Source organism: Mastacembelus armatus, chromosome 21 (genome assembly GCF_900324485.2).
Source record: "Mastacembelus armatus chromosome 21, fMasArm1.2, whole genome shotgun sequence".
NCBI classification, from domain to species: domain Eukaryota; kingdom Metazoa; phylum Chordata; class Actinopteri; order Synbranchiformes; family Mastacembelidae; genus Mastacembelus; species Mastacembelus armatus.
In genome coordinates this window covers 12950786-12966932 of record NC_046653.1, presented here as the reverse complement: position 1 = coordinate 12966932, position 16147 = coordinate 12950786, and the positions used below count along the sequence as shown (strand labels likewise).

At 39.7% G+C, this 16147-nt stretch overlaps 1 protein-coding gene across 3 annotated transcripts in view; it reads right to left on the bottom strand.

Moving 5' to 3' along the window:
- galnt13 (polypeptide N-acetylgalactosaminyltransferase 13) overlaps positions 1 to 13051 on the bottom strand; it is a 30379-nt gene extending 17328 nt beyond the window's left edge. For 2 of the 3 annotated variants that reach the window (XM_026295632.1, XM_026295630.1), the window contains exons 1-5: positions 12990 to 13051; positions 8979 to 9262; positions 3321 to 3489; positions 1004 to 1170; positions 229 to 436 (exon numbers count right to left, since the gene is read on the bottom strand). In XM_026295632.1, coding sequence (XP_026151417.1) covers positions 229 to 436; positions 1004 to 1170; positions 3321 to 3489; positions 8979 to 9120 — 686 coding nt within the window. In that variant the 5' untranslated portion in view covers positions 9121 to 9262; positions 12990 to 13051. Of the gene's footprint in view, positions 1 to 228; positions 437 to 1003; positions 1171 to 3320; positions 3490 to 8978; positions 9263 to 10363; positions 10502 to 12989 lie in introns of those variants that run through there. The other variant, XM_026295631.1, reaches the window with a different exon arrangement.
- Positions 13052 to 16147: the final 3096 nt, after the last annotated feature.

The following is a 16147-nucleotide window of genomic DNA, read 5'->3' as shown; positions in this document are numbered from 1 at the left end:
ATAGAGGGTTGGCTCAAACACCCAATGGTGCAACTTAAGTGAAATATGATAATACTAGCATAAATAAAGTCTGTTTCAGGGCTGAATAGGCAAAACATTAAATTGAATGATACTGGGAAAGTTTTTTCTTAATTTTCTTCACATTTCTTCTGAAAATTAAAACGGGTTCATAATTTCATATGTGTGCCCTGAATGGCAGCATTAAAAGATTCTGTGTTTGGCTCCTACCTGTCCTCTTTGATGCGTGCCAGCAGGGGCTCCAGCCAGCCAACAGTACATTCACAGTGAGCGTCTAGGAAGGTGATGACCTGACCTTTGGTGGCAGCCGCCCCCCTCAGCCTGGCTCTGATTAGTCCTGAACGCTGCTCCATCCTCAGGATCCTCACTGGCACCTCCAGAGTCCGCACGTGGTTCTCCAGCTTCTGCTTCAGGAAGTCTGACAGTAATTTAACACAACAGAGCTGAAATAATTGGTCAATTTCATTAGTCAATCAAAAAAATGAATAAATAAAATTATTTAAATGTTTGTGCTTCAGATCAGCATTTGAGAAATAAAACACTGTTTTTTAAGTTTTACATTTGAGTAAAATAAACATTTTTTGCCTTTTGGGCCATTGGTCACAGAAAACAAGATATTTTAATATATCAGCTTAGGCTCTGCGAGGAGGAACATTTTTCTATTTTTACTACTACTATCATCAAGACAACATATTTTAGACAACATAATAAACTAACTGCCATCAAGTTAAGAATATTACTTAATTTAGAAGCAAAAAATTAATTAATACAAACACAACAACAGAAACATCTGTTAGTTGCAGCCCCACCTCCCCTACCGTTTCCCATATCCTTGTTTTTCATACACAGTAGCTGCTATGATACATGTGATCTACTGAGCCTGGCTCAGAGTTCTGTCTCCCACACTGTTTACATTGATCACCTGCTTTGTATATTCTGTATCACTGACGACAGAGTCAAACCTGTAACTCTGCCTTTTACCAACCTCGCTCGCTGGCATCATCAACCAGCACAATCTCCATGAGCAAGTGTCTGGGAGAGCGGCTGATGACACTGTGAACGGTTCGCAGCAAGGTGCTCCATGCCTCGTTGTGAAAAACAATGACAATGCTGGTGTTGGGCAGGTCATCTGGGTACAGCTTGGTCTTACAGCTGGGAGGAGGATAACGGAGGAAGTTAATTTGTGAACTCATGTAAGAGATTGCATATCCATTGGTTTTGAACATGTGAGCAGTTTAATGAAAGAGTGATTTCTCCATCTCTGTTTCATTTGAAAAAATGTTTTTTGAGGCCTAGAACTTTAGAATTTCATAAAGCAAAGGCTAGAGAAACATAAGAACAATGTTTTGAAGCTGATGTTTTATCATTATTACTCATGTGACTATATTAATCCTACTTTTAGATTCATATCAAGTCTTGTTGAGTTCCTGACATCCCTGGTTTTAGACAACTCAACTAAAAGACTGCTACAAAAACAATTCAGAAAACAGATCAGTGAAATTTAGGTCAGAAATCAGTTCTTTCATTCAGCAGAAATTCAAACATTTGCTGGTTAGAGAGAGTAGGTGCAGAGGAGATAGGTGTTCCGAAAATCCACCGTGTAACGGTCATTTGTTCTCACTGACAAAATGTAAAACTTAAATAAAATAATTAACAGTTGCAGTAGTAATTAGTTGCAGCTGAACTCATGCCCTCTCTTACTTGCAGAATTTAAAACTGGTTTTTAATCTGCAGCCGCAGTGGTTCTCTAACCTGCATCACATTATTTTACATGAGAAGTGTCTGAAAAACAAATCTGAGCACATCCTGCTGCTAACCAATGCTGATGTCAGTGCAAAAACATTGTCATGTGAGATGTACTGACAAATATCTCTGAAGAAAGTAGAAAACGTAAAACCAGAGTTGACAGCTCTGTCAGCATGTCCTTGGGTTGATGTGAAAGCCAAAGAGTGAGAATGTGGCAAACGTGGGATGGCGCACTAGTGAATGATGTTAAATAAAGAATAAGCTACTTTACAGGAGAGGAGGAGGTGGACAGCCTGGGCAGCCTGTATAGCAGGAGGATGGGTAGTGGGAGGTGACGGAAGCTGGAAAAAGCCATCGGAGAGGCCATCATTGCTACTTCAGTCCCATCTATTCAAAGTGACAGCACTGACTGACACAACTAGGCCAGGAGGGTGCCTTCAAGGCAAGATGTCATTGTCCTTCAGATGTAACAACTGGCAATTCTGCATGGCTCTGGATAATTTTCACCACACAGATGGTGGAATATTGCGAAGCTAAGCCATGTTCTTTTAAAAAAAAAAAAAAAAAAAAAAGTTGCTGATTTATACTGAGAAAAGGAGCCATAATTGACAAAAAACTAGATGAGCTGCAACCAGCTGAATATAGGTCTTCTTTGCACCATGCAAGCAAAATTATCTTTATATTTGCATGTCCACGTTGTAAAATATCATAAGTGGGTATTTTCTTGGTATGGGCAGAATAGCAGAATGCAGGTGTAGAGAAAAACGTTCCTGTAGGCTGTTTCTCATGGCAGAGCCTTTGGTATCCACTTAATGAAAGAGCTGTGGAAAAGTTATGTTCTGCTTGAATATTTAAACATGAATCATTTGGAGAATTATTTCCCAGAGAAGTGAATGCCTGCGCATAGCAGCAGCCTGAATGTGCTCATGCTTCACACAAATTGCTCCTTTGATTTTCATTACGTGCTCAAGTGGATCTTGAATGACAGTAAACAAAACCCTGCTCCCATTCAAATGTCAGGACTAATGTACACACTTGAGGGATCTGATGGATTCTGCATTGAAACGGTGCCCATAATTAGGGGATGTCTTTTCAAATTCGACTGAGTTATTAATACCAGTAACATCTAATGGACTCAACAAATTTTGATGAAATCATCAGAATAACTCTACTTTGATAGTTCAGAGCACTCCATCTTTAGAAACAGTGCTATGTACCACTGACTGCAGCGCTTCTAGGACTCTTTTGAAAAGAGACAGAAGCCCTGCTTCCTCGGTGTGCTATCTAACAGCTACTAAAGAACCTGATGTACAAGTCTGTATACATTAAGGGATGGAAAATTAAAATAAATAAATAGAAAAGCAAAAAATGATCAGTCAGGATGTCAGCCTTTTCATAAAGATATCGTTGTTCCCTGGGTATTGAGGGTAGTGAAGTTTACAGGCTGAGGGTGAGCACCATGCCAGTCTGTTGGAAAACAGATGTGTGTGTAGGTGTTAAAGAGTCATTAGAGTGGATTAACAACATGCATCTGTGAGACACCTAAGCTTACGCACCCATCCAATCTCACATCCGGCAAACTCCTGTTGAGTGCAATCATGTCGCTTGCCATCAGATTGAACTGGTTAATCTTAAAGAGCTCCTTCATTTTCTCCTGGTCGTCCTTGGGGACGTTCACTGCTTTGCCCATCTCCCCCGGACCCTCATGGCTCCGGGATATCACTGCTGCAAAAAAAAAAAAAAAAAAAAACAGAGCCAAAACAGCAGGATGTCTGATAAGAAAGTAAACCCACCATTACTTTTTCTTCTCACTTAACGTCAAACTGCATTGTTATAGAAATCCCTACCAGACTATTTCTGGATCGGGAAACAATGGGAGAAGAACTACTGTGTTGTTAAAGCCCATTAAAATACAAATTAGATCTCCTCCCTAAATGAGACTGAGAATAATGAGGACTGACTGACCTTCCTGATATCACTGTGTTGGCTGTTCGCCTGCTCTAACTCAAACACGCAAGACGTACAAACTGAATCAATATATTGTACAGCAAATATATAGCATGAATTGACAGTTAATTAAGCTTCAGTGATAAAGAATGATATAAATAATTTATAATAATAATTTGAAGGCATCCGGCCATTGTGAAGTATGCAAATTGTGTGGTGGACATCGTTGCAGACGTAGGGTTTACTATCCGCCTCTTTAGGCTAAGGAGAGTGTTCTATTTCTGTGTGCTCTGTATAGTTTTCTATAAGTTAAAAAAAAACATAATTTTCCAGATCACTGTACATGATGTGCACACATGGACAGTCTGTTATATTCCCCTTAAACACTAATAGCACATAAGGAAAATGTGACTGAATTCTCGCTTGCACTTTAAAGGCTGGGGGAAAATGTTACCTTAGACATCAGTGAACATAAAAAAAATATATATATAGTGCAAGTATTTTAATATAGACAGTGCAGGCACTCTGCTTAAGCTCTCTCTGGGCTGCTGTGGCTTGAGCTCACTGGGTATTAAGCGCTGCCGGCTATATTTAATTTTAATTTAATCTTTTAGGAGGTTCTGAATTCAGTGAATTAGGAGAATGTATTAATAGTTAGTTGATGAAAAGTTGTATGAAAAAAAAAAAAAAAAAACCTTCCTGCAGTCTCTTATGATACACAGTATATCCCCACAGTCAAATGCCTGAAATAACATTAGGGTTGCTGTTGTTGCTGCTGCACAGAGCCAACTCCCTTCAACAAAGTTAAATAACCTCCCATGGATTTATGATTGTGCACATGCTCTCACTCTCTCTCTCTAATAATCTCTCAGCATAGAGGCAGTGATTTCCATGAAAGAGGACACACTGTTCTCATTAGCTGCACAGCTCCAGGTTAAGAGGATTCCCTACAACCCCTCATGGACTGGTGTCGACTGGACTGTTAACCTCAACTGATCCTGCTCTTTTCTTTATGGTGCTGCTAACACTGGCCACTTGGACACTGGCTTAAATCTGATCTCTGCGGCGCAATAGCCAGGCAGGATAACTGAACAAAGTATACGTCATGACACGGTGAGCAGCTCCAATGCATCTGTCTCTACATCTGGATAAACACAAGTCAGGAATTTTCAGGAAACATCATCACCTCCAGTCTGCACCACCTTTTTTGTTTGCCGTCACAACAATATTAGTCTAATTCTAACAGATTATTTTTAAGATTATACATATTCTAGTCCGATTATAAAAATGGATTACTAGCGAATACCAAGTGGAGCAATGCTGTCAGATGTGAACAGTCATGGAGAGCAGAACATTGTAAATTTTACAGGATGAAGTCCTCAGGCCTTGAAATAACAAGGCGCACTCTCATTCCCAGTATACCACAATATTTATAATCTCTCTGTTGCAACTTTAATGTTAGAATTTGTCAAAAATCTGTCAAATTAAGAATTTTCACACATGTATAAACCCATATGTAATATACACAATAACCAAATAAATACTGTGAATAATATAATTCAAAGTGAGCACATTGAGCTCTAAAAATTCAAAACCACAGAAACACACACACTTCAAATAATCCCTTTTACCTTACATACATGTTTAGCTTTATAACCACGTTAGAGTTGTGGCTCTAGAGTTAAAATGCTGTTACACCAGTTGATGCATCCGACTTATTTTGGTGATTCTGAGATTTCCCCTTGTGCTGCCATGAGATTGGCCTTTGTGGTTTTGAGTGAAAGCCAATTGATTTTGGTATTAAACATTTTTTTTGTGTTTAAAACGATATGAGCTGTAAAACTGAACAGCACTCACCCAAATGACTGTAACAGCTCCTTAACTATGATTTTAAATTGTAGCTTTTCCACCTTCAGCACTTTTAAAATTGTCCATCTATGTAATAATGCAAACAGTCAGTTCAAATATAAAGGCCAGAAACACTGCATAGCAACACATACTGTAGATCAGAGGAGGCTTAGGAAACAAACTCTGTGGTATTTCAAGCCAAGGGAGGAAAACAGTGGCTCTGTCTGTCCTCAGGTCAATCAGTCCAATTCTCTCTTCCTGCAGCTTCATCTCAAGCAATTACATTGAAAAGGTTCTTCTCACACGCACAGTCAGTGAGTCTTCTGAGGCATGATCTCTCATATTTAAAATGCAATTCAAGTGGCTCTTAAAAAAAAAAAAAAAGCTGACACATATAGAATATACAAGCCGTTGTTATACTGCCAGCTGGACCCTGATCCCTGCCTGCGCATCAAAATTTACAGATTGTGTGTTGTGTTCTAGGGGCATCCAATGTTCTCATTTACTTTACCGGAAAATATCTGTGGCTCTATCCCAGGCTTGATCTCTTCTCTTTCCTCAATAGTTTACCTCCACTTCCTCCCTGTGCTGCTGCGCTCTACTTGCTGCCTGCAAATCTGACCTGATTGTCATCACATTATATATCAGAGAAGCTTCTCAGCAAACAAACACCCAAACACCTAATAGAGTACGAATAGCCTGCATAGGTTTGCTATATAACAGCCCAAAGACACACAGGTTAGGTTAACTGGCCACTCCAAATTGCTAGTAGGTGTGAATGCGAGTATGAATGATTGTCTGTGTGTCAGCGCAGTGATAGACCAGGCTGTCTAGATTGTACCCCACCTCTCGCCTGATGTCAGCTGGGATTGTCTCCTCAAGGATAAGTGGGGAAAGCTGATGGAAGGATGGATAGATGGATTCTTTTAAAGATCATTATCGACTTGGTAATGGCCAACATGGGATCACTGACCTCATCTTAAACTCCTGAAATGGAGAGGAAACTGACCACAACCCATCACGCAATACTGCAAGTCTGACTGGCTCAAAAGGAAGCAATTTTGAATTGATTTAAACCAACTTTAATATAAATGACTGTTATTAACAATAAATCAACATTCTCTGTGTAATAATGGATCCAAAGCCTGAACACATTTTCAACTAACTTGAGAACAGCAGAGCTTTTAATCTTATTTTAGCTGATGGTTATGGTTTAATATTCATATTCTCTTTATGAGCGAGCCATAGCTGCTCTGAAAAACCTTGCAGTTCCAAGCAAAAAAAAAAAAAAAAAAAAAAAATCACTGCTAAATCAACTACCCACTTATCAGCCCATTACCAGACAGCAAACAGTTTAATTGGTTTGAACCAAAATTTTTATATGAACAATAACTCACAATCATTTGTAGTGATAAGCTCTTTCCACGATGCACCCCACCTCTCTCCCATTGTCAGCTGGGACTGTCTCCAGCCCCCATGCCCCTCTGCAGGATAAGTGGTGTAGATAATTGATGGATTCATCAATGGATGACATGACTAGACTAAGAGTGGACTACCAAGCTAAAAGAAACATAACATTTGGTTCACATCTACTGTATCCATCGATTTTAGAAGCAAAGTAGGTCCAATGAAATGGTAATCAGTCTCAGTAGCTGAGAGATCTGCTCTACATGTAACTTTAAAGCAGCTTAGCAAGCCTCTTAAAATCCTGCCTACTTGAGAGCATGTAAGAATTTGAAACATATTTGGTTTAGGGTGATCTCTGGAGCTCATATACAGACATCGCAGATAATATTTCAAACCTAGATAAGCAAATGAACAACATCTTCATCTGTAAAACTTCACTAAAAGATTCACTAAAAGTTCACCTGTTACCTGCTGATTCTTATATCAAACACTGATTCACCTGGTTGTTTTTCATGTCATGTGTGCTATATGTCATAATGTTGATTCAGTCCATTCAGACCCTGCCACACTCACCCGCCAAGAGTTAACGCCACTTTCCTGCCACCCCAGCCACCTGACGCTCATCCATTTCCCATTTACTCATCAGCTTTTTAGTATACACCAGCTCATATCCCCTTACTCTCTGCCACACTGTCTGTGCAATAGCAGCTTCTTATTTGTGTGTCCTCAGACCTTTTGAACTGCCTCTTTTGCTTGGATTGCTTTGCCTGCCAATTTTTGACTGCTGCCAGTCCTTTAAAAATGATTTCCTGTTTTACCACCGCCGGCCTTGTTGCCTGTTCTGAAAATAAAAGGTTAGACTGGTTAGACAATTTTAATCAGTGTTACTGTAATTGTGCATGTGAGTTCAGTATTTGCCTGAGCTGTAACTGTTCTCTTCTACATCGATGGATATGAAAGAAAAAAAGAAATCAAATGCTAAATCTCATGTGATTGTAAAAACTGTGACTTACAGCCACTGTTAATGACAATACCACTGTTTTCTAACTGAGATTGTCTGCACACAAAAGTTGTACCAGGACAGAGATCTCACTCCACCTACTGCACAGCACACTCAGCAATAATTGCTATGCAGTTATTAACTATTGATATTAGTCTAAATTTATTCTAGGTCACACTTTTTTTATCATCAGAATTATGAGCACTAAACGTTAAAACATGCCTGCCCCATTTTTAAAGCATGTAGGATTATAAATTCCCTTGATTTTCATGTATTCCAGGACAATAATAAATTCCATCCATTTGCTTTTGTCAGACATTTTGGAAATGCAGACAAAATTGTTTTCAAACCAGGCCGCACTCACAGCTGCATTACCACACAGTGACTTTATAGCCTCGGCAAAAATGAACAGCATATTTTCAAAAGTGGTAGAGGATGAACAAGATACAAATTTGTGTACAGTATATACTGTAGTAATTTATAGTGCCAGGATCCAAAACAAACAAAACCTCAGTCTTTTAAATGAACAATACTGTAGAAATTCAAGTGTTTATTAATTTAGCACACATAAATATGAATAATGAAAAAATATAATTTGGTTTGATTTTTTAAAAAATCTAACTAAATAGTTATTTATTGTCAAAATGCTCATTGCTCAAGACACTTTTGAACTAACACCATCAGCACATTACAAATGGAACTGAACTTGATTTTCTCCCCTCATAAAACACTCATAAAACTCTTTAAATTAAAAATTCACATTTAATTCCCCCTGAAAACAATTAAAATTTATTTGCTATAAACCACTTTCGCCAGTAAATAGTCATTTTATACTGAGCAACAAAACATTTCAATAAAAGTTTTCTCACAACTGATCAATGTGGCTCAGTTAACTATTTAAAAGCTTAAAGAGAAGGAGTGAGAGAGAAAGCAGTCCAGTCCAAGACTTAGTATATCTCATAATAGACTCCTGAAACCTTGTGGCCCCATCAAGGCTACTCTGTGTACTCACCTCGGAGGGCCGGGAGCAGCGAGCGGTCCTTCCGATCATCACATTTGTTGCACTCACTGAAGTAAAGCAGCAAGAACACATCCACCAGCACCCACACTAAAGAGGTGGTCAATACCACCTTGCAGTAGATGAACCGTCTCATCACCTCCCCAGGATGTCAGCCTGGCAGCCAAACAGGGAGGGTCACTCAGGAGCACTCAGTCTGCTGATGAGGTCTTTGAACTCTGGAGACAGGGTGAGAAAACAGCAAGGAGACGAGGCCGGTTTGACTAACAGCCGTCATCCTTCAGGAGAGAAAGGAAAGGAAAGGGAAAAAAATGGAATTAAAATAAATCTAACAGAGATCATAATATTCTTAGTCTTCATGATAAAATCATCACGCAACAATAATGATATAAAACAGTTCACATATAAAGAAGCAGGATGTCTGCTAAATCTTTGAGGAACTACATTTAAAGGATAATTCTGGTCTAGTTCACATAAATGTGGCTATCGTGACTTTGCGCTCACAGTTCTCTCGGATTATGTTAGGGCGACCAGAGTGATCATCATACAGCTTTCCAAACAAACATGATTTACACGAGTCCTTTCAAACACTTGCCTGACAAACCTGAGGTTATGTGTTAGGTCTGCTACAAATGTAAAGTTGTACATGTTAATGGGATAGCTACAGTTTTATTTACACACATATGAGGAGGGAGAAGAGAAAAACAGTTAAAGGAAAAGAGTGAAAAGTGAAAACAATAAGATACACAGTATAATGTATTTACACATGCATCTATAAGGCTTTGAGGCAGATACCAATCTATTTTTGAGATTTTAAAAAGGGGGGCAGCCAGTTGCTTATGGGTTAAGGAGCCAATCATGAACTACAACATCCCGAGATAAAGTCTGGCCTGGGACCTTTGTTGCATTTCTCTATAGCTCATTTCATCATCTCTTCCTGTAATTAGGGCATAAAATGCTAATGATCCAACACTGGGAAGTAAAGGGCTTTTAAAATTGGGAAAAGACACCACTGATATCAGACCAGAAATCAATAATGGCAGATGTGCTGACATATCAGAATCATATAAGGTGGTAAAATAGATGAATCAGTGCACCTCTAGCTGGGTATATATACCAAGTGGGACAGTTACTGCTCAAAACTATCCAAAACCTATTTTTGGTATTTCTGCACTGCAGTTTGCGCACATTTATGGTGAGTCCAATAAACAGGCAATAACTGGCATAGATGAGAGGACAGGATTGATAACACATACAAACCAACACAAAACAATAAACCGGTCAGCTACTCCACCTCCCATACTTGTCTTCTTTTATTCTCCTCTTCTTTAAAATGGATTTTAAAAACAGGTGCTTATGGCCATCACTGCCACACTGACCTTTATGAGGGCGATGGCCCATGAGAGGTCACACCCAACTTCCCCCATTGGACTGACCCCATCCATGCCCAAGTTCCTCCACCGTTTTCCAAATGAAAGGATGAGCAATTATGTATTTTCTGTTTCTGTCTTCTCCCACTTCATCACATAGTCATACTACAGTTTTCATACCAGGAGCTATTTGTGGAGGGGATGGATGCTGCAGTCTTTCTGGAAAAAAAACACCACTTTCTGTCAAACAGGATTTCTGCTTGACTGAAATTAGAGGTTTTTGTTGACTGAGAGGCTTTTGAAAGTAAAATGAGAATGGGATGATGGGAAAAATTAAACACATCAACAGTAGCCTTTTTATAACAGAAATGCAGGCAAACATCACACACAATGTAGTAGGCTAAATTTAGTAAAGGAGAGATTAAAGGTTTACAGCTTGATCCTAACCTAAGATGTTTTGGTATATAACATGTATGAAAGCCAGTGGAGCCTCAACACATAGTTGACATGTTACATTGTGAATTTAATACTTTAATGCTTGTATATAAAAAATGAACCTTACACTTTAATAGAACTAGTAGAAAATGCCTACAGAATCTCCTGAGGGAAATCTGACAGACCTTATCTTTAACTTGCAGCTTGGTAATGATTTCATACCACACACACACACACACACACACACACACACACACACACACACACACACACACACACACACACACACACACACACACACACCCCGTCTTCTCCACGCTGTCTAAATGTCCATCACAGGGGCTGACCCCACTGCCCTGGGCTAACTCACATCTCATTCACAAACAGGGCAGCCCCCGTCCACATGCATCAAGAGATTCAGACTCTCAGTACAGATTTCAATGAATTGACACACCGTCCACAGATTTCTGATTCAGGTAGATGTTTACAACACAACCAACACAATGATCTGTGTCAAACTCTGCCTAAGTCTGAATATACAGCATCACCTTCGCTCACATCGTAGATAGATCAATGATGAACCTGTCTGATTATGTCTGTTTGCACCTCTAACCATCTGTTTTTGTGCGGCAGAGGCAGAGACAGCAGCTTGGCTGAGCTTCGTCCAAAGAAGTCTGAATCAATTAGTCCAACCATCTGCACAGATGAATATTCCCCATTTGCACTGCACTGAAAACAGTTCTCCACAGCCTTCACAAGGCACTTTTCGCCCCTTGTCAATTGAAAACAAGTGTGCACCACCAGACATTTTTCAATTGCAATCTTGAAGTGACAGAGAAATGCAGCACTTTTTGTTGTCAAATGTTTGGGACAGCACTGCGAGCTAAATTACATATCCCCCCACATCATTCAACAGGAGTGCTTCTACCGCGGTGCAATTTCCAAAATGTAAGCTAACTGCAATTCTCAGACATACCTCTCAACAGGAGAAGAAAATTTGAAAGAAAAATGATCAGATAGGGTTTGCACGCTTCTTTCCTCTGTCTCAAACGCACCGTGGTTTTCTGCTGCTGGTTCAAGTGTCTTGCACATGGACACTTCACCGCCAGGAGAGGAAAGATCATTCACACTCCAGTCTGTCCAGCTAGAGAAACCTTCCATGCACACAGTAAAGCTGTGTATTGAACATCAATACTTTGTAAGTGCCGAGCAAATTGTGTCTGTGGCAGTGAATGACTGGAGTCAGCATACAACAGACAACAATAAATATTGAGTTTTAGCGTATTTTAATCATACGGAAAAAAAAAACAACCGATTTGTAGAAAAAAAAAAAAAAAAAAAAAAATCAGAGGCATTCACACAAGAACTGAAAAATACTGAACTATAGGCAGCTCCAATCAAGAACAGGAGGTGATTATAGAGCTGATCCTAGTAAGCTCATTAGGCCAAAGACTGCAGCTTCTTTTATAACCCACACAACACAAAATCTATCAGTCAAGGCTTGTGATTTTAACAGGGTGGAGTACACACACACACACACACACACACACACACACACACACACACACACACACACACACACACACACACACACACACACACACACAGGTTCTGTCCACCCTTTCATGCGTGTGCATGATCTATTGACCTATTAACTGTGGGATGGTGCAGGAATAAGATGTAAAGCTACATTCAAATGGTCACCAGATGATCCCATACAAACACATGGTAGTCCTGATTCCATGTGTACTGCTGTGACTCCCATTACACGCCGTGACGTGGACGGCACTAAGACAGTGGCATTATTTTCCTAAGGTGTGCACGCACTAGAAAATGAGGATACTGTTTGCTCACCTAAATTATGGATGGAGTGAACCAGTGACCTGCTCCAGCCTCGCTCTCAGCCAACGTGTTGAACGCAGACAACATGAGCCGGTGCGCGGAACAATTTAGCTGCACAAGCAAAAACGCCTCTGAACGCCACCTAAGTTACGGTCCATTTTAATGCGGAGTGGTCCGCGGTCCACTGTGGTGCTGTCCGTTCAGTAATGCCTCGCATGGTACCTGTTTGGACTCCTTGACAGTCTGCGCTCCGTCTCTAACTGAGCCGCAGTAAACCTGCGAACACGCAGACTCCCTGAATTGTGCGCACTCGTTTAAACCCTGCTGCGGTCACTGAAACACGAGGTTGAACACTCACCTGAGCTGTTCTCCGGCTCAATAATCGGGACAGGCGAGAAAATATTCCGCACAATCTAACATCAGCTCTGCCCGACCTGTCAGTGTCCCGTCCCTCCTCTCTGATTGGCTGTCGGCGACGTCGCTCATGAAATCCTCTAGCAGTGGAGCGTCAGGGGCGTGTGGTAAATGTAGGCGCAGGGAAAATTTTAATGCAGTGTTTATTTTTTGTCTTTTTAGTGTAATACATGCAGATATAATAGCGATATCAGCCTGTATAAATCAGTAATACTGAACCCACGCAGAAATCTGACTCTTAAAAATAATTATTTTTAAATTATTTCCAATTTAATGCCCCCTCCCCCACCCCACCCCCAAAAAAGAAGCTTAAATCTAGCCTAATTTTTGTATGGCTAGTAAAACCTTCAGTATAATTACATCAACATGTAATGTTGATTTTTCTGAAAATGACATATGACCCCTAATTCCCTACAAAAGTATACATGCATCAGGAATCTGCTTCTTCACTAATTTGCACATTTTGGTTTCTAGCTGTCAGGCATGTTTACCTGTGCCTTAAATTTAAGTTTTGAGTTAGATTAAGGTTAAATCTTAAATGCATTTTAATATTTTTTATTGGCTTGTCATAATAAATGAAAGCTATGTTATACAGTGGTGTGAAAAAGTGTTGGCCCCCTTCCAGATTTCTTATTTTTTTGCATGTTTGTCACACTTTAATGTTTCAGATCATCAAACAAATTTAAATTTTAGTCAAAGATAACACAAGTAAACACATCATGCAGTTTTTAAATGAAGGTTTTTGTTATTAAGGGAAAACAAAATCCAAAACTACATGGCCCTGTTTGAAAAAGTGTTTGCCCCCTAAACCTAATAACTGGTCGGGCCACCCTTAGCAGCAACAACTGCAATCAAGCGTTTGTGATAACTTGTAATGAGTCTGTTACATCGCTGTGGAGGAATTTTGGCCCACTCATCTTTGCAGAATTGTTGTAATTCAGCCATGTTGGAGGGTTTTCAGGCATGAACCGCCTTTTTAAAGTCATGCCACAGCATCTTAATCAGATTCAGGTCAGGACTTTGACTAGGCCACTCCAAAGTCTTCATTTTGTTTTTCTTCAGCCATTCAGAGGTGGACTTGCTGGTGTGTTTTGGATCATTGTCCTGCTGCAGAACCCAAGTTCGCTTCAGCTTGAGGTCACGAACAGATGGCCAGACATTCTCCTTCAGGATTTTTTGGTAAACAGCAGAATTCATGGTTCCACTTATCACAGCAAGTCTTCCAGGTCCTGAAGCAGCAAAACAGCCCCAGACCATCACACTACCACCACCATATTTTACTGTTGGTATGATGTTCTTTTTCTGAAATACGGTGTTACTTTTACCCCAGACGTAATGGGACACACACCTTCCAAAAAGTTCAACTTTTGTCTCGTCAGTCCACAGAGTATTTTCCCAAAAGTCTTGGGGATCATCAAGATGTTTTCTGGCAAAACTGACATGAGCCTTTATGTTCTTTTTGCTCAGCAGCAGTTTTCATCTTGGGACTCTGCCATGCAGACCATTTTTGCCCAGTCTCTTTCTTATGATCTAGTCATGAACAGGGACCTTAACTGAGGCAAGTGAGGCCAGCATCCAATATCCAGTTCTTTGGATGTTGTTGTGGGGTCTTTTGTGACCTCTTGGATGAGTCGTTGCTGTGCTCTTGGGGTAATTTTGGTCAGCTGGACGCTCCTGGGGAGGTTTTCCACTGTTCCATGTTTTCGCCATTTGTAGATAATGGCTCTCACTGTGGTTCGCTGCAGTCCCAAAGCTTTAGAGATGGATTTATAACCTTTTCCAGATTGATAGATTTCAATCGCTTTCTTTCTCATTCATTTTTGAATTTCTTTGGAGGTTGGCATGATGTCTAGCTTTTGAGGATCTTTTGGTTTTATTGAGTATCTTATTGAGTATTTTATTGAGTATCTTATTGAGTATCTTATTGAGTATTTTATTGAGTATTTTATTGAGTATCTTATTGAGTATTTTATTGAGTATTGTATTGTATTCACTTTGTCAGGCAGGTCTTATTTAAGTGATTTCTTGATTGTGAACAGGTGTGGCAGTAATCAGGCCTGGGTGTGGCTAGAGGAATTGAATTCAGGTGTGATAAACCACAGTTAAGTAATGGACGGGGCAAACACTTTTTCAAACAGGGCCATGTAGTTTGGGATTTTGTTTTCCCTTAATAATAAAAACCTTCATTTAAAAACTGCATGATGTGTTTACTTGTGTTATCTTTGACTAATATTTAAATTTGTTTGATGATCTGAAACATTGAAGCAAAATAGGAAATCAGGAACGGGGCCAACACTTTTTCACACTACTGTATATAAGCTATGTCATCTCATGAAAAGCCCCAATGACTCTAGGCCTCTCTATTTATGCAGACTACCAAACATCACAGTATAGTATTTTTTAATAACACAGTAAACTAATAGATCTGCAAAGATGATACAGCTCTAGTTCAAGTTCAAATTTTGTATGGTGTATATATAAAAAACTCCAAGGGAGTATTCACACTGTTGATGTCTTTACTTATATCTTTGTATAAGAATAACAGGGGAAGTAAGTTTGAATATACAACACAGTAATTTACACCAGGTGGTGGTTAAATAAGCAAATCAACTGCACAAATTTAATCCAGCTTTGTATGCAAGTGTGTCGTGTGTATGTGTGTGTGTGTCGCTGAAATTCACCAAAAAGGCAGACTGACATCACAGCTATTTTAAGACAGGCCTGTTGAATTGAACAATGCTGCCATCTGCTGCAATTGATGAGAGAACTTCATTGTTGCAAGGGCCTCTGGGCAATGTAGTAGATCAAATATGAACCCAGCAATTCATGATAACTCTGATGTACTGTCAGTAGTCACAGACAGCAAACTGCCTCTTTATCTGAAGCTTTTATTACTATTTTATTGAACTCAACCATGATGCAACAGCTGATATGCTGCAGTGTCTGCCCTGTGACTTGAATATTTGCATGTATGGTATGGATGAGTGGTTAGCACTGTTGCCTCACAGCAAGAAGGTCATAGTTTCGCAACCTGGCCTCTCTGTATGGGCTTCCTCCCACAGTCCAAAAACATGCATAGGTTGATTGGTGACTCTAAATTGT